The 21,362-nt window shown below is 35.3% G+C and overlaps 2 protein-coding genes across 2 annotated transcripts; one reads left to right on the top strand and one right to left on the bottom strand.

The window, feature by feature from the left end:
- Positions 1-413: 413 nt before the first annotated feature.
- Positions 414-8,468, bottom strand: Rchy1 (Ring finger and CHY zinc finger domain containing 1). The gene is made up of 6 exons (XM_019048075.2): positions 8,168-8,468; positions 6,945-7,106; positions 5,583-5,738; positions 4,138-4,320; positions 3,498-3,593; positions 414-2,366 (listed from the first exon to the last, which is right to left on the bottom strand). Exons 1-6 carry the CDS (start codon positions 8,342-8,344, stop codon positions 2,298-2,300), a joined length of 843 nt encoding a protein of 280 aa, XP_018903620.1. The 5' UTR covers positions 8,345-8,468; the 3' UTR covers positions 414-2,297.
- A 383-nt stretch (positions 8,469-8,851) lies between these two features.
- Positions 8,852-20,091, top strand: LOC109034760 (solute carrier family 25 member 3). Its single transcript, XM_019048073.2, has 8 exons — positions 8,852-9,021; positions 10,987-11,133; positions 12,981-13,141; positions 13,511-13,585; positions 15,035-15,196; positions 16,277-16,455; positions 17,652-17,839; positions 19,330-20,091. Exons 2-8 carry the CDS (start codon positions 11,001-11,003, stop codon positions 19,485-19,487), a joined length of 1,056 nt encoding a protein of 351 aa, XP_018903618.1. The 5' UTR covers positions 8,852-9,021; positions 10,987-11,000; the 3' UTR covers positions 19,488-20,091.
- Positions 20,092-21,362: the final 1,271 nt, after the last annotated feature.

Genomic DNA, 21,362 nt, shown 5'->3' on the forward strand with positions numbered 1-21,362 from the left:
GATTTTGGAAGATGATTTTCAGGATAAACATTCTTTAATGATTGATCTATAGAACGAAATTTCGATTTTCCTCAAATAATCCACCAAATGATTAAAATTTTAATTACATTGATCGTACCCAGAATGCATTGAGCTAAAGTTGAGGACCCACCTCAATACTTCTGTTTTGCTGAAGAGAAACTAAGGCTTTCTTGAACGGGGAAAAAATGAATGAATAGGATAGAAGTTATTTATGTAGAATATTATTTATTGAATGGAAAATGAAAAAAATAGCACGATGAATAAGGTGTAATGAACACAAAATGTTTGTGTTAAGGATATTAACACAAACCTGAAGTTCTTCTACGAAGACAATAAAAATAAAGTAAAACAATGATTGAATGAATCGTAAAAATTACATTACCTGATTAATATTTTTTTTTTTTTTTTTTTTTTTTTTTTTATTTTAATGCAGAAATAATAGCCAGGAAAAATACAATGATTAAACGAGTCGTAAAGATTTCAATACACGATAGATCATTTTTTTTTTTATGGAGAAATAATCAATAGGAGAAATGTTATTGTGAAGATTATTTTTCATTTGAATAGGAAATGCACATAACACATGGAATATGATGTGATGAAGGATGACACAACTCAAACTATAGAAATCTGAACATTTTCTACAGAGGAGACAGTACAAATAAAGTAATAAGAAAAAAAGCGATGATTGGAGGTATCGTAAAAATTGCAAGACAAATTGATAAAAGTTGATTGTAAAGAGTGATGAATTTTGTCTACGTTAATAACGAAAGAAATTGTACTGCTGTCTTCAGCTGTGCTAGGGAGAAATGCCTTGTAAGCCTTCAGTCGTTACCAAATCTTTGATAAAACATGAATTTGCAGTAAAACGTGCAAATATTTTTCAGAAACTTTATTTGCAATCTAATCTAAAGTGTCTGAGAATTAAAAGTACAAATATATTCACAACTTCACTAAAAAAATACTTTTTATTGGAAGAAATTTGGCAACATTCAAATGCTCGGCTGCTCTGCAGTGTTGGAGCGGAGATATTTTTTCACAGAACTTTGCAGTGCAAATAGATGCAAGACAATAGCACCGTTAAACCATTTTCAACATTAGAGATATTAGTTAGAGCTTTCAATAAGAATTAAATGACTTCATATTTGCAGGTTAACTTTAGCTCATTAAAGAACAAAAATATCAAACCTCTAATGCCAGCTTTTAAATATCCAATGATTAAATGGACTGCGTTGAACAGAAATGCACAGTGTTGCACTTGAAAGAAAAAGTTGGTTGTGGCGGTTTTAAATTCAATGTGTCGTAAATCTTCACTTAAAATTTCAAGGTTGAGAAAAATATATTTTGAACTTTTTGAACTTGAAAAAAGCTGTTCTATTTCGTTCTTAAGGATGAGTCTTGCGGCTGAATTAAACTTCAAATATTTTCTTTTCGGTTCAAACTTGATGCGACTTGGTAAATTTCTGTTAAACTCTGTCCATAAGCTGTTTAATAGAGAGAACTGACCTCTGGCTGTATCAAAAACTATTGAGACACACTGCCCATCCTATTTGGACAGCTGTTTGATTTATTTCCCTGCAGCTCGTTATATTATTGCTGAGTAGTCAGCTGGCGGAATTCAAAACTCTTCAAGCGACACCGCAGGAAATCAAACAATCTGATAAAAATGATAGAACCAGAAAAATTGAAAACAACGATTGAAAAATGATAGAAAAAGAACAATAAAATATTAGGCATTGATTAACGAGGTTGATGGGGAATTTACTAGCATCTTTTAAGACAGGAAAACTAATTTAACAAGGTATCACACTTTAATCACAGAATGGAGAGGATTCCCTTGAACTTTCCAGTTTAATATTTGACTAACTTTACTGCCTTCATTGATGGGAGGGAATTGAAAAGTTATTGAAAGCAGACTACATAAGGACATTTCTTTGGGTGTATTCAAACTAAGTATTCGAGCAAGTATTTCCATAGTGAAACTCTAAAACCATGTATCTCGGTTTGCAATGTTGCAGAGTTTCTGTCAGACTTTATTCTTTAAATGAAAAACTATTTAATGTAAATTCCTAAGAGGTTTTGAGATATTTCTTCTCTGCGCAGAAAAAATTCTATGAAAACTTCTAGGAATGATGCTGATTTTCTCTTAATTTTTACAAATTAAGAGAAACCACAATCGAGATATATGTTTTTGTAGTTTTCCGTCCATATGCACTTCCAGATGAGGACAGACGGAAAAAACAGCTTGCATCCTTAACATCATGAGTTCATGATCTTCAGCATGTGTTGTAAGATCCACAATGAGAACATTTTAGTCCATAGACATGGAATGGAGCAGTGGAGTTCTGAAAAAAAGAAAAAACGGGTAAGTGTCGGTTTTACATATCGATGGCTAAAGTGAAAAACTGCTCATCTCCATTTGGGAGTTTCAAAATTTTCTCTTCTGTTTTATTTTTTTGAGGAAAAACAAGCCAACTTTATAGATTGAAATTTTAACGGAATATTCTACTGGTTGAGAAGAAAACTCAAAGAACATTATGCATGTATATTTTTAAGTTCTTTCCGAGAATGTTCACAATTTTTAGATTAAATTAATTTTTACGCATGTAAACTTGAAAAAACCCCTAAAAATTAGCAACAATGGACCGTTAGGCCTTATAAAATTCACAGGAGTCCATTTTTATGGCCAGATATGAAAAGTACGTAGAGAAATAAATATGCTACTCACCTATGGAGGGTGACAAAGGTCGAAAAACAATCAAAAGAGCTACCTTCAAGTAAAAAAGGTCGCTAAAATTGACATCCCAGTCAATTTTCACAACATGGGAATCCAGGTACAACTATAATTTTTTGATATTTTGTATACATGGGTAAAAGCTGTTACGTATGTCAATATAAAAGTTGTAACCCACTTTCTTGAACCTTAGGCGTGGCAATTTATTGAGTTTTTGCCATTTTTGGCTCTTAGGAGATTTTTCTCGAAAATTTGGCAACCTAGAAAAAAGTTTTAGTGAATACTTTTTTTTATTTTTTTGCGTTCTTTTCAAAAACGTACACCGTTCTTAGTTTAAATTGAGTTCTACAAGTGTAATATTGAAAAAACCCCTAAAAATGGCAACAATGGACCTTAAGGCCCCTTAAAATTCATCGGCAGCCTTTTCAAAAGCCAGAAATGGAAAGTACGCAAAAAATGCATGGGAATCATCTGCTGAAGGAGTGAAAACAGTCGAAAATATCGATTTTTCGATGCCAGGATTTTGGGTTTGAGGCGCTGCTGCACCTTTGCACGAGCTCGGTTCGGTAAAATATTTGGCACAGAGTCTACCTAAGACTAGTACTTTGAAAATATGAAACATTCAGCAGAATCCAGGTGGGGCCGGAAAAGGCCCGAAACGATACTCCTCCTTTTTCTGAGTCCTTATCTGTTGAGAAGTATGTGTGTTTAATGACCGCAGAGGTACGATGAGAGCGCTCACCTTATGACAGTCTCTGCACAGAATGTCCACTTTCTTATCCTTGTACTTTTTAGGCATAGGAGCCTCTGCAATTCTCGCATCAAGTTCCGCCCAGTACTGAAAAGATATGAGAGATTAGAATTCATGAGAAATGAGGAATTTACCCTGATTTACAAAAAATTAAACCTAGTTAAACTTCTTTTTAGAAGCGCAGATCCAATGTCTCAACTTTTTGAATAGTTACCTGGTAGAAGGGACTGACTGTCCACTTATCACTCTTTTTCCTTTACTTTAAATAAGCAAGGTTAATGCAGTGTTGCTGCTCTTTTGTAAAACACAGCTTTCATTCAGATAAAAGGTGGCACATTCCAGTAAAAACGCAGGAATCCAGGACCTTTGAAATCAAATATTGAGGAAAAACATGAGGGAGAATGTTCTGATTTGTTTCCGTTTTGGCTGATAGAGAGTAAGCAGATTAAAACTTGTGTCACTTTGGACTACTTTTGAAACTTCTTCTAGACCAGAGAGAAATTACTGAGAAAGTTCAAATTGTGAAGTTCAGACACTTCATTTCCATTACATTAACGTTTCAAAATCTAGGCATAGAAACTCAATCATATAGATTGCGATGAATTTTAAAAATAGTAAATTCTATGATTACCTGTGACATGTCTGGTATAGTAATTAGACATAGTGGACAGTTGTAGAATCCTGCTTCAAACATGTCCTTCTGACATTTCTTGTGGATAATGTGACCACAAGAGGGAACAAGAAGACCTTGCCGAGATGTATGAAGATCTTCCATGCAGACAGGGCAATCTCCACGAGAGACATTCTCAATACACTGTAATACATTTACATTATAAGCTTTAAATCATCGTTTATATTACCTTTTTTAAGTTTAACTTGTGAAAAAAAAGTGTCCTACGATTACTTCACATTTGAGACACTTCTCAGAGAGGAGGCTTGTGGTGGCATACACAATTTTTGGAGAGGAACACTATTCTAAATTTTTATGATTTTACCTTTCTAAAAATTTACAGTTTGTCAATTGTGGTGTTATTCAATGAAAGGACATTTGGTGGGCACATATTGAGACTTTCCAGGCTATTGAGATTTCAGTATTATTGTTTTCAGTACCTAATTCAAAAGTTCTACTGGCCCAAAAACCAAAAGTTTCGAAATGAATTGGTCACTACATTACTCTAAGAGTGCTGTTTGATGAAATAATTTTTTTCTGGTTTTGATGTTCAATCAAAAGTGCAAAAGTACCGCATGCCAAAAGAGAGAAAAAATATATGTTGAAGCAAAGTCGAACACTCATAAGTTTTCAGAGGCTTATCTGACTCATGTTGACTATAGTTTTTTTTGTAAGCAGGAAATTTGAAGTCAGATTCTTATGCAAACTGTAAACAACAATTCCTCATTCATACTGATATTGATTTTTGAAATTTTCCCATGAATATTTTATGAGGTACCATGTTTTGTACCTACCTAGTGTTTTCAATTTTATCACAAGTAGTGGTATCCTCTTGGCACCTTTTTCATTTTAGGAAAAATCAACTTTTACAGCGTATCTTCAAGTTTTTGAGACACAATAGCTCTCTAATAGTATTACTTCAAGACTCCAAGAAAAGGTGAATTGACCGATCAATTCAATAAAGCAGACGTAATTCTTACGGGCCAAAAAACTGATATTAGATACCGACTTTATTGTTCAAAATTAATGTCTCACGAGACCTCTGATTTTTCATGTTTTATTTCATGCTTTTTTTGGCAGCTGATCCTGGTGCTGTGAAATACCAAAAAATCCTGCATTTTTCAAAGTCAAATTTTACCCTTGCTTTATCATGATTCATGTGCCCTTGATGCACAAAGTCTATCTTTCTCTACTTTTATACATTGAGCTTTGTAAAAATACCATACAATATGCTTTAGACCGCTAGTTAAGAATATTTTGTCACTGATAAAATTTAGTGAGGGATTATTTTGAACTGCTTCAAAGTAACCAGTTACGAAGATGCAAAGAAAGCTGGGAATATCATTTAGAAAATCCTAAGTCACAGCACAGTACTATTCTAAGCCTCTCTCATACTTATAACTTACCTTATGAGAGTCTTTGATACTATTTGGTAGACATAAATTGCATTTGAAACAGTGGAAAAAATTGTCTCTGCCTCCGACGCGGCAAATCCCACAACCTTCACAATGATACTGCTTCTTATCCACATCATCAAACAATCGACATTCTAGACAGGTGTACTGTAAAAATAATAATTGATTTTTTACCAAAACGTTCACATTGAAAGAATTAGAAACTGAGAATATTTGTTCACAAAAATAGAAAAGGAATTTGACAAAAGTGACACTATATCCAAATATATATTTTCCCAGTGCGAGAGAGGAAATTATGTTTTTTCTTTCACCTTGAAATTAGAGCTTCTAGCTAGAGACAGGAACAAGACTTTTCAGTATTTTCTCCCTGCAAATAACTTTCAACTTGTGGATTTGAAGGTTGAAATTTACTATCAGATGTGCAATGTTATTATAAACATCTCGTATTCTACAAATATTTTCTTAACTGCTTTTTATAACTTTTTTAAATCAAGCTTCACATGGTCGGGTGCATGGTCAAAGTAAACTATTTGGGATGGTTTTGAAACAGAAATGCACGACGCCAAGTAGTTAATGTTGGTTACACTTATTTAAATTATTTAGCGAGTAATGCTGTGCTAAGGAAGAACGCTGTATGAGCTTTCAGAAATTGCAACATTTCCTTCAATAATGAGCAAATTTAAAGGGAAAATTGTGAATATTATTCTTCAAATTTTGCAGAAATTTTGTTAGCGGTTTAATCTAAAATACCTGAAAATTTCAAAGAAAAATAAGCATATTTTTCCTAAAAGTACATGTTTCATCAGGTGGAATTAGGCAACTCTCGAACGTTCATACAATGTTATTCCTTAGCACGGCAGAGTAGTAGCCCAGCATATCGATGGCCAAACTGCGAAATCATGTGGCTCCATTTACAGATTTCTTGTCAAACTTTATATTTTCTTCGGAGAGCTAGTTAATTTAATTTCTTGAAAACTTCCCTGATTTTTCCTCTCTGTCAGCAGAATACTCTGTACAAATTTCAAGCTTTACAGTTGGATTTTTCTCTTTGAAAAAATGAAATACCTATTAGCAGAAATTTTGATAAAAGATACAAGATTTTGCATTTGCGTCATCAACATCTAACATGAGATAGCCTAACCTCTTCAGCTGGCAGATAACAATCTCCAGAGGTCTGTAGGGACATTGAAAAGAAATTGAAAAACAAAATTGGAAAGTGTGCTGGGGTAAATTACTTCAACACTCAACCAACTGTCTTTTTGAAATTGAGGATGGATGACTTCTCATGTTGCGAAATACCTCCAGAGTACTTGGGAGAGTTTCTTCGATGATCTCAAGAAGACACCAACTTACTTTTCCAAAATCAATTGAGCAATTTTCACAAGTTGCTTGAACCTTTTGACGTGTTTCACATTCACAACATATGAGCTCGGAAACTTCTTTCCGATTCAGCGTATGGGACTCATTGTCATCATGACAGACTCTGCATGGATATACTTTGTCACAACATGGAGTCTGAAAAGAGAGAAAGCATTAAAAGTTATGATTTAAGGATATAATTCATGCAGCTCCTTATTAAGTAAATGTTTTGTACAAATATGTAATGAACAATCAATAAACACAAATTACGTATAAAAAAAGAAAGAATAAAAGAGCTTAAAGCAATAGTTTATTTCTGTGCAAAAAAAATGGTCAATAGGGCTAAACAATGGAAAACTAAACTTGCTTTTTTAAAAACTGATATGAGACCAAGTAAGTGGAAAACCCGTATCACACAATCAAAGTTGAGCTCTTAGAAAGGCTCATTGATGGTATTGTTGACTGATAACCTCTCAAAGATTGTCGGCCCAATGATATTTGAAGGTAACCCATGTGATGGGAACACATTATAGATCAAATCTTTAAATTTTCAAGGAATTTCAGGCAGAACTGGCTAAAAGATTAAAGAATTGGTACTATTTTCATCGTACGATACTGGCTGCATGAAAGATGGCAATGAACTGGTCCATGGAATTGTGATGAATTTCCAAAGGTGGATTATTCAATTGAAAAGAAAAAACCAGGTGGGTCTTATATAAAAATAAATTAACATGCCTCTGACTCATGGTTAATTGTCATGTCCACAGACAAAGTAAAAAGACGACGGCGAGGCGATTATTGAAATGATATCGACTGTATGTAGCCGCTTTATTGTGTTGCGCAATCGACTGAGAGCCACTCAGTTGATTGCGCGACACTACAATGCGACGACATACAGTCGATATCATTTCAATAAGCGCCCCGCAGTAGAGGGTATTACACCGCAGAAAACAAGCACCCTCAAGGTGCAGCTCAGCAAGAAACTGTGCTCCACTGAAACATTTTGGACTGCACAGGAGACCAGGGTAAAAAACTATGATTCATGAGCTCTACTGTGGTCTGGTTAAAAACAGGTCTATGAGACTTTACGACAGTTTGGCGGCTTCAAAATTGTGATTGGTTGCTTTACAACTGTCAAGTTCTTGAAATCATGTTTCGCAGAGAAATATAGAAAAATCTGACAAATGTAATGAAGTACTGATGAAATGAAAACTAACCACAAACTTAGATTTCCTTTGGTAGTGAGTACAACCATGCTTTGCGATTTCTGATTGCGAGTTATTGGGTTGGTCAAGTTCCATCTCTGCGCTGTCACTGATTTGAAGATACGACGGTAAATAGATTACTAACCTGGAGAACAAACACTTAATCAAATTAATGAGAAAAATAAACATAGCTAATCACTAACTGATTGAAGTTCGGCGCCATGGGGAAGTAGGAAAGTGACTGCGAGGTGGTAATGCAATGTGGATGAGGACAAAAAATTTTACAATCCTGCAAAAAACATAACCTCAACTCAATTTGTAAATAAATTTCATTTCAAACCAATCAAAGGCTTTTTCTAGCTTTCTCCTTACCTGGCTCTTCTCTGATTGGTCAATTTGTCGCGCGCGTAAATATACAAAATACAAATGATTTCAATCGATTTTGTCGATGATCTATTATAATTTTAAATTTTAAATTTGATAGGAATGTCTCATAATCCAAAAACAAAAATGATAAGAGATTTAGGGAGGTTTTAGCAACTTTAAATTTTTCATGATGAATCTCATAGGTTGAGACTTGTAGGATGATGCGTCGTGATTGGTGGCTGCAGGAGTAAGAGGAGACCGAATTAAAAACCGTCCCTATGTAAACAACTTTTGGAGCATGGCATGGATGGATAGCAGTGAAAATTGTGATAAAAATAAATTGTTATGCATGCGTCTGCGTGCAATTTGTCCGGAGGGATACGGGGGGGATTTCAGGTAAAAGTCAAAGTCAAATTCCCTGTCCCCAGCCTCTTTTTTAACTGACACTTCTTAGTTCTTCCTTCTGATTTCTTCTGTCTGCAGAATCATCATAGTGTGAGGTACGTTATTTTTTTACCTTTGTCAAACATTTCCTGCTTGTAGTGCTTAAGGTAAGTATCAATTGAAAAACTGCCATTTCATATTCAATGAACTCAATGATAGTTTCAAACATACATTTGCATTTTTCTACAACACTCCTGGAGTGTGCTTCCATCGTCTGTCATGATCCATGACGTCAGTGATTACGTCCAACGTCCTTTCACAGTCCGTTGTCCATTCTTCCTTTCCAATATTTTTTTTTCATTTAAGGCCAAATAAATCTACCATCGAGTTTTTGGTTTATTAATTGGCTTCACCCAGAAATCGTACTCCTTTAACATTTACCGGAAGATCCCCAGACAGCCGTTCTCTTTGGGAAGAACTTCAATATTAAACCCTTTCATAAATGACAATGCCAACTGAGAGCTTTACTGCACTGGGCAATGTACTTTTTCACTCTTTCTTTTCTGAGCGGGAATTTAAATTAAGATTAGGTGAAGCACAAGTGTGGAGGTTTGTCCATTATTTACTTGATTATTTACATTGTGTTACAGAGGGGAGGGGGGTTGTGGTCCTCTACACCAGAGAGGAGGTGCGCTCAATTTTGCATGACATGGCACCAAAGCTGCCACAAATTTCCTTAATGTTTCTCTGAAATTTTGGTAAACTTATTGATGAGGAATTCTAATTTTTTGAAAAACCAATTCTAATGATGAAGTGATATCTTATTTTTCACGTTAATAGACAGGGCCTTGCAAGGCTTCACGTCATTTTGCTGACCTGCAAGGGAGGGGGAGGGGGTGCACAACACGAGGGGAAAAACTTCGCTTAATACAGAGAAAACAAGAACAGCAATTTGAATTGCAGACTGAGTGGCACCCCCTACTTTTAGGAGTCCTCTCTGATCGGCTGATCTGCCTGGTACCCACCTTCTGGGATCCTGATGGAAAGTAACTCAGAGCTCATTTTCCATTGAAAATATCTTGGAAACAAGGAAAAATTTATATGTCGGAGATTTCAGCGATCAATTCTCCTGCTTTTTGGAAGAGATTGATGGGTAATACATGACACTTTTATGTAACATTCCGTGCAGTTGGACCCTAAAATTTTGTTTTTTCATGACACCATGTGTCATTTTTCAAGTTGAAAAAAGGAAATTCCAGGTTGAACTGTTTGGTGCATTTGAGAAAAAAAATGTCATGGATTACCCATCAATCTCTTCCGAAAAATCTGGAGAGTCGATTTTTGAAATCTCTGACGCATAAACTTTTCCTTGTTTTTGAGATATTTTCGATGGAAAATGAGTCCAGTGTAATTTTCCAGAAGGGCCCCAGAAGGTGGGCATTAGGCAGATCAGTCAATCAGATACAACTTGTAAAAGGTGGGGGTGCCACCTGGCCCGCAATTCAAATTGCTGCTCTTGTCTTCTCTTCGTAGCTTAATGAAGATTTGAAGCAACATCATGTGTGAACTCGCAACTTATACATCATAAGCTTGTCGCGGTCAAAATCTCTCAGAATTGATGCAAGAGCCGTTATGTACGTAGTCACAGCAACACTCATTAGGGAAAGCTCTGCTCCGTCACCTCGTGTCTTGATAAGTCAAATGAGATATCCCTTACGCGGGCAGTCAATTATTTATTCGATGGGCTCAATGCTTTATCCATTGAATGACTCGAGTTGTATTTCCAATTATAAAAATAATGTTCAAGCAATCAGTCTCCTGTGTGTAGCTTGCTAATTACTTTAAGCAGATGCACCATCAAAACCTGGCAATTGTCATTCACAGAACACTTTGATGATGCCCAAAGAGTTTGACCTGGAGATGATAGATATTTTGGAATAATCATTTTGGTCTAGTTAACGATCAGACGTTTGCTACCAAGAGATCAGAGGATAGTTGGTAAATTAGGAAGTTGTCTATCATTTAACCACTACATTTAAAAATTAAGGTTTTAACTATCATGCACTTTTCTTTTTCTGCAGGTTGTCCATCGAAAATGGCAGATAATTCGCTGATATCTGCCTTCAAGAATCCCTTCATCAATCCTCTATCAGTTGCCAGCTGTGAAAGCAATGATTTCAAGACAGTAGTTCCAAACAGAGAGATCATCGCGGCAGCAGCTCCTGGTGGTAAGTCCTTGATATGTCAAAATTTATAATTAATGCTTCAGTCTAATCAGGCTTGATAAAGAAAAACATAAAATAATAAGCTCGCATCACCTATTGTCAAATTTTAATTATTGTCACCCTCTCTTAATGTGAAACTACTCTGAAAAGACAAGTAGCAAAATTAATATTTCGGACATCTACTCATTTTACTCTCTTAATAATATAGGGAGGAGGGATGGAGGTAGGTAATGTTTTTCTTACGTTATGCTTTTCTTTCGATCAAGATAAGTTAATGGATGAAGACTGCCAAGAACTACCATGAAAACAACCACAAATTTTGCCTTAGGAGAGCGTAATTTTCAAAATTTCTGAGGGGGAGGGTTCCAGTAATTCCATTGGCTGGAGAAAACCCCATAGACACCCTCCCTCTTCATCTCATTTTTCCAAATCCCCTCCCCCCCGTTTTAGCTCATGGGCTGGCATTGCGTGGGTAGACTTAAAATGCAGTAGGTATTTTATCCAAATTTTAAGCTCAAACATTTTCAAATAGGAACATTCTACACTTATATTTTTTTATAAAAACCAGTCCATTTATATTTAATTTTGAGGGAATTTTTTTTCAAATCATAAAGAATCTGTTTAGGCTTAAGCTAGGTCAGCAAAACAATTATTGTCAATTATCAGCTATGAACAGAAATAGCACTAGAGTCTTTTTTACATTGGAACTCCATCTATAAATAACTCTGCTGGCAACCGGGGGAGCAGACCACAGTTTAGAATATTTTAAGTTTCTTGAAACTGAGCCAGTACTATTGGATTATTCAAGCCTCTCCTCTACCTTGGCCAAGTTCTCTCCATTCAATTCATGCCGATACAAATCATGTTCTGATTATTTTTCTTTTAATAATCACATGTATGTATGTACCGAAGTCATTTTTTGTAAGGCCTTGCCTTCCAGTTCGGTTCCTGTCAATACAAATAATTTTCTCTTATTTCTTCTCTCGTTCAGAATGAACTTCCTTAAAAACACTGTTAAATTTAGCCCTTAACGGAAAACATAAAAAAAAAAATTTAATATGTACAAGTTAGGGAACTCTTTATGGGAAACTTTTAATGGAAAACTATTCAACATTAACTCTTCAAAACTTCTGTGGTTTTCTTGTCTCTGAGCAAAGAAAATTCTGCGAAAACTTCAAAAAATGACAATGATTTATCTCCTTTCGAAAAATTAAATGAGAGCAGAGACTAAAGTAAAAGCACCATTAACAAAATATGTTGTTTGATAGTGTCACCATCAGTATTTATTTCAGTACAATATTGACATATGTTGAGACTGAGACTTTTCCAGTTTAATTTGACTCCAAGGAATGAAATGGAAATATTTTTGACCACTCAACATTTCAATAAAACTAATAAAAACTTCTTTCTTTCCTAAAAATTTCCTCAGGGAGAGTATTTGGGGGGGGGGGGTGGGCATCCTTTTCTAGAAACCCTTCAGTGATAGAGATTTATTTTGACGCTTGATTCAACTTTTAAGATTAAGAATCACAGCTATTCATTTTAAGCAAATTCTTTTCAAGTCCTATTTTTTAGTTTATTGACCTTTCTTGGAGAATTCTTCTTAAGGTGCTGTAGCTCATTGGTTACCCAGATTTGTTACGTGAACTCACCCACTGGAGATGGAATTAGATGATTAGGGATGAATTAAGGGTTTTTGTATAAAGAATCCTACTAATACTGCTTACTTTAGTCCTCATTTTACTGGTGAATGGGCAGAAGAGCGAAAATAATTAGTGAATTTTCAAAGCAGCACAAACTTTAAATCCCTTCATTAAATATTTAATCTTAATTTATTTTGATTTTCTCAGATAGTTGTGAGTTTGGATCAAACAAATACTTTGCACTCTGCGGATTGGGAGGAGTTTTGTCTTGCGGTATTACCCACACGCTTGTCACCCCCTTAGATTTGGTGAAATGCCGTTTGCAAGTAGATCAAGCCAAGTACAAGAATGTCTTCAATGGTTTCAAGGTGAGTTATTTTTCTTGTAAAAGAGTGTTTTTACTTCAATGCTCCAAAGTTTTTGAATATCCACCCAAACTTGTTAATTACCGAGATATAGCTTGTATTAGCATCTGAACTCTAGTTTGAAGAAATGGTTTAAATTTGAGGACTTTATTGAGCCTTGCAGATCCTTTTTTGAACCCCTGCTTTGTGACCAAAATAGTTGACCGGTGATGAAATTATCCCCCCCCCCCCCCCCTGCGGTCTCCAGTAGACGGAAATCTGGTCATTAGAAAATTGTAAATGCTTTGAAGTTGGTCTCTTTCTTAAAGGCAGATAAATTTTTCATAGAAATTACTTTCACTCCAGTTTCTAATTTTCTTCTTTGTTTTTCAGGTCACTTTGGCAGAAGATGGAGCCAAAGGTCTTGCCAGAGGATGGGCACCAACTTTCTTTGGTTATTCTTTACAGGTAACTAGCTATAGCTACTCTTTGAAAGATTCCCAAGATGAACTTTAGTGAGAAATTGTTTTTCACATCTGCGGGCGGTTGAATTTGGTTGAAATACTAGGTGTGTTATCTAATTTGTAATGAATCAGCCTAGAAAAAATGTGTAAGAGAAATAGGAAAAAAGAACTTAAGGCAGTAAAAAAAGAAGAGATGAATGAAAAAAATTAGATAATGACTTTGGTGTATAGCCTCAAGGCCAAGTTCAGGGCCTGCAGGCTCTATCATGTTGCCACTCCTAATGTGAGTTTTTTTTAAACTGAGATCTTATCAGTTCACACGAACTATGTAGGTAGTCAGTTACAATGCATTTTTTATTTTACACTCCAGTTTAGGCATGTTAAATACCATTTTAAAGAGGTTTCATGCCTGTTTCCGTCAGTGGCAATTATCGCAAGTTGGTAACACTGGTTTCCTTCGATTCAAATCTATTGTAAATAATCAACTCTAGGTGAGGCATACCTGCCCAAATAAAAATCAATTGTTTTTTATGGTCGTAGATGAACCGAATCCATTGTTGCCAACTTGTGAAAATAGTCTCTGATCTCCTTGAACGAGGCCATTAAGATCCCTAAAATTATACATCTTTTTGTAAATTTTTGTACAGCAAAAATCCCAACTATTCAACTTTTAATCATAATAAATATTTTGTCACGTTTGATTACCTTACCTCATTCAATTTTTCAACGAGAAATTTTTAGTGTTTTTCATACAGGAGAGGGTGTCTACCAAACTGAAAAATTGAGACCAAACACTTATCATTTAAGATGGGCCTCTAAGTTAGTATTTGAACAGGGTATTGAGTTCTTTAAGAGTCAGTCATGACCTGGGAAAGTTAGAAAATACTCAATCATGGAAAGTCAGGGAAAAGTTATGAAATTTTAAATCTAATCCTATATGTATATCCTTTTATCAGCCATTTAGGTAAGCCTTATGCTCCGTGGGCAGAGCTTCAACTTTGCACTATAGCTGTGTTTTTTAAAAGGAAAATATTTCTATCAAAATCCCAATAAAGTCAGTTGAAAATCAGAATTTTATTTCTCCCATAACCTTGCAAATTCAGCACCAGTTTAATTCAAGTGAACTTGTTGCCTGTATGAAAGGATACAAATTTATTGGAATTAAAAAAAAAAAAATAAATTAATGCAAATCATGGTATAAAAGTATCTAACATTTTCCAAAGAGCAGGGAATACAAATTTTTCATCAGCAAGAAAAGTGCCAAAAGCACTTCAAAAGTACTCAATTTGTTCAAACAGATGTCAGTTACCCTGCTTAGAGTAGGCGGTAAGATGCACAATTATAGTTGCGTCCATCAACTATTTCATGCTGCGATCCTAATAGCCTTTAATGCATTATAAAACTCATCGGTTCATCGACCTTGGTTGTGACTTAAAATCTTTTCTGCCCATAGGGTCTGTGCAAATTTGGACTGTATGAAGTATTCAAAGTACACTACTCCAATCTGATCGGAGAGGAGAACGCTTACCTGTACCGTTCATTGTTGTACCTTTCAGCGTCTGCATCTGCTGAGTTCTTTGCTGACATTCTTCTCAGTCCTATGGAATCTGCAAAGGTAGGCACAATGCACCTCTTTTCTCTCAATCATCATAGCATAATTTTCGATCTAGAAATCATAATTTGTTTGAGCAGGTGGAGTAGCAGGCAAAGTTTGTGTATGGGAATTAGAGGTCATTATGTCGATCGGAATAATGTACAAATTTAGTTTTTAAAAAGTTTTTCCAAAGCCTTGCAATGGACGGTATTAAAAAACTTCTGTTTGTAGATAGATAGATGGCCTTTGCTTAAAGGCTCATGGGAAAAGATGTTGCCCATTATAATGGTTGTAGAGGATTCAGCCTAATTTTGACCTATACTTTCAATCTTTGAAGTCGTCATGGCAAGAAACACACATCGATGGTGAAACTGCAAAAATGCGTATCTTAGTTGCAGTGTTTCGAAATCTCTGCTACTGTTTATTTTTTAAAAGGATACCGATTCAACATCATGGCTTGAAAGTTTCACAAAATATTCTTTATAAACAGAAGAAAAACCACTGAAATTTTCAAAACATGACCCTCACTGGTTTTCCATGTATAAAATAAAGTATGTCAGGAAGTCTGCAATGCCGCAAACCAAGTTAAGCATTTGTGCAGTTTCATCATCGATATACTACCTCTCTTTTGATAAAACCTAAAAGGTTTTTTGAAAAGTCAGTAGTATGATTTCTCAATTTTTTTTGGTATCCAATTAAAGTTGTAGAAAAATTAGAGTTGCAAAGTAGCATCTCGCAAATGCTTTCACTTTGGAGGCAGCCCTAGATGAGGAAACCCTCCAAGTCTGTCTTCTAAGTTTGCTACAGTCAGACCCCGGTAGGCGTAAGACGTATGAGGAATTTGAGACAGCCAAAAATGCAGGTTCCGTTTATCAGTGTGAGCAAATGTACAGTAGACAAGCAAAGGGAGGCAGCCACATCCTATAACGCTCTTCTCATATGTTAGTAGACCGAAAAAAACTCAAGAATTACCAGCTTACTGTCGATTATTTCCCTTTTCGGTGCAAAAGAAATTTAGTTCCGGTGCAAACTGCGCTATAACATTTTTATAGGCATCCTATTTTTCAGTCACTCAAAAAGTTTTCTTTTTGTCTCCTGCAGGTCCGTATTCAAACTCAACCAGGCTTCGTTGGTACTCTAAGAGAGGCTCTTCCCTTAATCTACAAGAATGATGGCATGAATGGTTTCTACAAGAGTTTGGTACCACTGTGGATGAGACAAATTCCTTACACTATGATGAAATTCGCTTGTTTTGAAAAGACTATCGAATTGTTGTACAAGTAAGTCTCATGAAATATGTAGCGTGATGTTATTAAGAAACTTTAAAATCAAACCCTCCACGTTATGTCTTCTAAAATTATTGAATTTAATAAAAATTCAAATACCTAAGTCTATACTCACAGCTTTTTAATGGTAAAGAAATGTTTGTTTTTTGACTTGCCTGCTGCTCAGACATTGCATTTTCCTGAGAGTAACTCTGAAAATTCCTCATATTTTTTTGTATAATTCAAGGACAAAAGCTCAGTAAAGAGAAAACAATATGAATTAATAATAAAACTGTATAGCTGTCAGGAATTTTCGTTCAGATTTTTCAGAGTCTCTCTGTAGACTCTATTACATGTATTTTCTTTCTGTCGAACATTTGTTGCTGACCTAGGTGGCTGAATGAGAGGAATACTTCCTTCAAAAGCACTGCTTGAGAGACATTTTCAGCGTATGCACCTTCACAATAGTAAGGCTCTTTGCGCATTGAAATAGGCAACTTATTTTCTGTAGTGGAAATCTCTCAAGAGAACATTACCGAATTTATTTGATGATTTGTTGTTCTTCTGCTTTTTATTTTGAATTCAGGAGAGGCGTCCACATTTCTTAGGGAGCAATTTATTGCCTTGTCAGCAAGCTTACATATTTTTGAATCGTGAAAACACCACGACGTTTACCCCAAATTGAGGCACTGGATGCGAAAGGGGCACTTCTCGGTTGCAGTGTTTCAGAGTCTCCTCTAATATTTCAGTCATTGTAAAGAAAGTGAATGCATCCATTTCACTAAAAATTTCACTGAGTATTCCTTATGATTCTACAATTTTTTATGGAAAGAATTCTGGCAAAATCACCCATTAAATTCTTCTCCAAGGGATTAATTAGCAATTATTATTAATTTAGATTATTATTATGACCTAGGTTTAGCGTTATTATTATATTAATTAGAGATTCTGAAACACTGCAATCGAGAAGTGCCCTTTTCGCATCCAGTGCCTCAATTGTAGATTATTCTCTCCAGCACACACACCAGTCTGTTGGGGAAGGATGGAGTTTGTTGCTGGCGTATTTTCCCCATAATTTTAAATGTGAAGTACCCGTGAGTTCCAACAGCACATTCCTCTTGTAATGTATTCAATATGGATTTTTAAATGATATTAAAAATATTTGATTATAATTACGATTCATGTTCTTACTTCCTTGATTTTTTTTGTAGATTTGTTGTTCCCAAGCCTCGAGCAGAATGTACGAAAGGTGAGCAGTTGATCGTCACGTTCGCAGCTGGTTACATTGCTGGTGTGTTCTGCGCTATTGTCTCCCACCCTGCCGATACTGTTGTGTCAAAATTGAATCAATACAAGGGCGCATCAGCTATGGATGTCGCGAAAAAGCTTGGCTTCATGGGTAAGCGTTCTCCTAAATGAACAAATGGAAAGGTTTAGCATGGATCACTCTCGTTTTAGTCCGAAAAATTTTAGGTGCTGGGCTGAAATGAATATTTTGCTTGACTTATCAAATATAGTCGGCTCCTGCATGAAGAGTTGTATCAAAAGACACATGACTTTTCCTGAAATTATTAGTGATTTTACTCTACCCTCCTGAAAAAAAGACTTTAAAACTTCCAGACCCATTTGCACAAAAAATAAAATGTTAGTAGAAATAAGAAAACAGCGCACGCAAGATACTTTCTTTCAGACTGGAGAGGATGTGTGGTAGGGTCCTTTGTGAAAATACTCAACCAAACCCTTACAAAACAGAAATGAGAGCATTTTTTTTTCTCCACATCATATTTGTAAAATTCCAAGCCTCGTTTCCAAAAGTTACTCATCAGTCCACTTTGTACTGAAACTGAGGCCATTTATTGACCGAGAACATTAAGACATGGGTGAACATTCCACATGAGTTGTCCATAATTCTTGGTCGTAGTGGTGAATTCCCACCCAGTGACACGTTCTTTGTTCATGCAAAGGAATGGCTATAATGATGAAGAGGATTGAGATAAATTTATCGGTAATAAAACTCCAAAAATACGTATTTTGGTTGCGTTGTTTCTAAATTTAAATTTCATTTTATTTTTTAAAAGAAGACTGAACAAATATTGTGACTTGAAATTCTTACAGAATATTCCTTATGCAGTGAAAAAAAATCACAGACATTTTAAGAGAATGACTTTTAGTTGTTTTCCATGCCGACAATAAATTATGACAGAAAGTCTGCAACGTCACAAACTGAAATACCCATTTCTGCAGTTTCACTATCAATGTTTGGCTCAAGGATTCCTTGCATTATCAGACTTGATTCTCTATTAAGAATGACAGTGTAAGATGGTGAAAACGTTATCATACATAAACGAATGGCCGCATTCCTGAATAAATCTTATTTCATGACGAAAATTTATTTTTGTATTGTTACTCTCACCATTCTGCCGTGCTAAGAAAGAACGCCGTATGAACCTCCAGGCGTTGCCAAATTTCCTTTAATAAAATGAAACGCGCGTCGAATTGTTTCGTAATTTTTGCTGACTAGTGAGTTTTGAATTTTATTTCATTTTAACTGTTGACCTAGTCTGGTACTTTTTAAATTTTTTAAAATATTTCTTTAATAAAACAAGAATCCCCTGGTAAATTTATGGATATTTTTCTTCCAGTTTTTCAGATAATTTTGTTCGTAATTTCACCTTAAGTTCCTGAAAATTTCGAGGAAAGATATTCATGACTTTTCTCAAAAATTGACATTTTATCGAAGGAAATTTTGCAACTCTCGAAGGTTTACATGGCGTTCTTCCTTAGCACGGCAGCATTTGTCTCTACATCAGTGAATCCACTTATCTGTCTCAGTAACCAAATTTTGCTCATACCCTGCAGCTCTTTTATCAATTGTTTTTCTATTTTCAGGCATGTGGCAAGGACTTTTGCCTAGGATTGTCATGATTGGTACCTTAACGGCTGCCCAGTGGTTCATCTATGATGCTGTGAAAGTTTGGCTTGGACTTCCAAGACCACCCCCACCAGAAATGCCCGAATCGCTGAAGAAAAAGCTCGGCGTTGCATGAGAAGGGTGTCCTATATGAATTTTGAATTCAAGTGCCAATATCTTAGAATCAAACGATCAGTAGTTTCTTGCTCTTACGAAGGAAGTATGTAATATTTATGTCATTCTTTTGTACTTGAAAAAGCTACTAATAAGCCGAATTCTCCTGAAGAATGAGGCAATAATAGATGAAACACTAAACGATCAGTTATCAGCTTTCAGCGTCGATGATTTCACTAATGATGTCAATATCCATTTCTAGCACAAAATCCAGTATTTTAAGCTGTGGATTTTGTTACATGCATGCAAACTTTGGTCATTCGAGTATCGAGTGAGACCACTCATCTTGAGTCTCATGTAGCGATACAATGCAAAAACGATCTAGTCAATTTTTTTCGAAACAGTATCTAGTCAAGCATTCCTTTTCTAGCAAATAGGAAAGAAATCAAAGGAAAAATGTTAAGTTTTGTCAGTTTATTTTTTTAAAACTTAATTTATTTGTTGAGCACTTCCAGAGTGACGTTAAATTTATCTGTAAATTATAATTGGAACCAGAGAAATATGTACTTTCTGGTCTTGTTTGGTGTCGATAATTTTTAATAAACTCATTATTTGTTGCTCAACAATATTTTTATTTTCTTCTATTTGTAGTGGTGAGTTTGAGGTTCAGCATCTATTAGCTTGTTTTATTTTAAATGATACCATACTTATCAACAGTGCCTTTGTTTGGAAAACACCGTTTTCAATATTTTTATCAAAATTACATGGCAGAAATGTCAAGTTAATTTTTAGTGTATTTTTACTTTTATCTCTCTAGATCAGAAAAAGAGTTTAGATCGTCACTTTCACTGATAATGAATGTATGTACGTCTATTACAATAATTGCAGACTCAGCAAACCTCGATTCTTAGTCCATAGACCAATTGGCCTTCATTTTGCAATTAGGAACTACAATTTTTGGCTTATTTGTAAAAAAAAATTTGTACAAAGGGAAAGTATTGGTACATACGTTGTCTCTGCACCGAGCCAGGAATTGTAGTTTCAAATTGCAAAATGTAGTCCAATTACAGGAGTTATGGGAGCAGGCTTCGATTTTCTCACATAGGTGCCTGTCTATTTTAAAAAAATCTTGTCAAACTCTGTTTGGAGTAACAGTGGGGACTATCCCAATTAGCATTTCTCAGCGGAAAAATCGTTATTTATTGCGATTTTATCGGCGGTAAATTCGCCAGGATCATCAACATCTGAGCGATTATCCTCGATCTTATCACGATAAAATCGCGCTTTTATCACCATATTTATCGCGATATTTTTGAAATAAAAATTGCGATAAATGTCGATTTAATCTCAATTTTATCAACGAAAATTGATCACGATTTTATCGAACCAAAAATTGCGATGTGTAGCGATTTAATCGCCATATATCGCAATTTTTAATGCGATAATATCTCGATATATTGCCACCAATATAATCGCCATTTATCGCGATCACTGCTACTTGGGATTGAGAGACAGGGAGTGACATTTCTATTTTGTGTGAAATAATCGGATGTTAGCAAGCAGACTTACCAAAGTTAATATTTTTGCATACCGTTGCAAGATTTTCAAAACATTTTGTGGCGTTACAATTAAAACAGGGCCCAGAGCAGAGCCTGCTCTGGGAATGTAACTGAAATTTGCAGAGGGTTTTAAGCTCACTTTTCTAGACTGCTCTCTCATTGGTCATGAAGAAGTAGTACAAGATTCAATTTTTTATTTATTTTTTCCAACTGTTACACGAAACAAAATATGTCTTCTCAGGCATAGGAAACATCTGCAAAATCTGATCAGGAAGAATAAACCAAGGATAGGAAAGGGAAAAAAATACAAAAAATGGATTTACATCGACAAACTTTTT

This window comes from Bemisia tabaci, chromosome 6, assembly GCF_918797505.1.
Source record: "Bemisia tabaci chromosome 6, PGI_BMITA_v3".
Lineage (NCBI taxonomy): Eukaryota > Metazoa > Arthropoda > Insecta > Hemiptera > Aleyrodidae > Bemisia > Bemisia tabaci.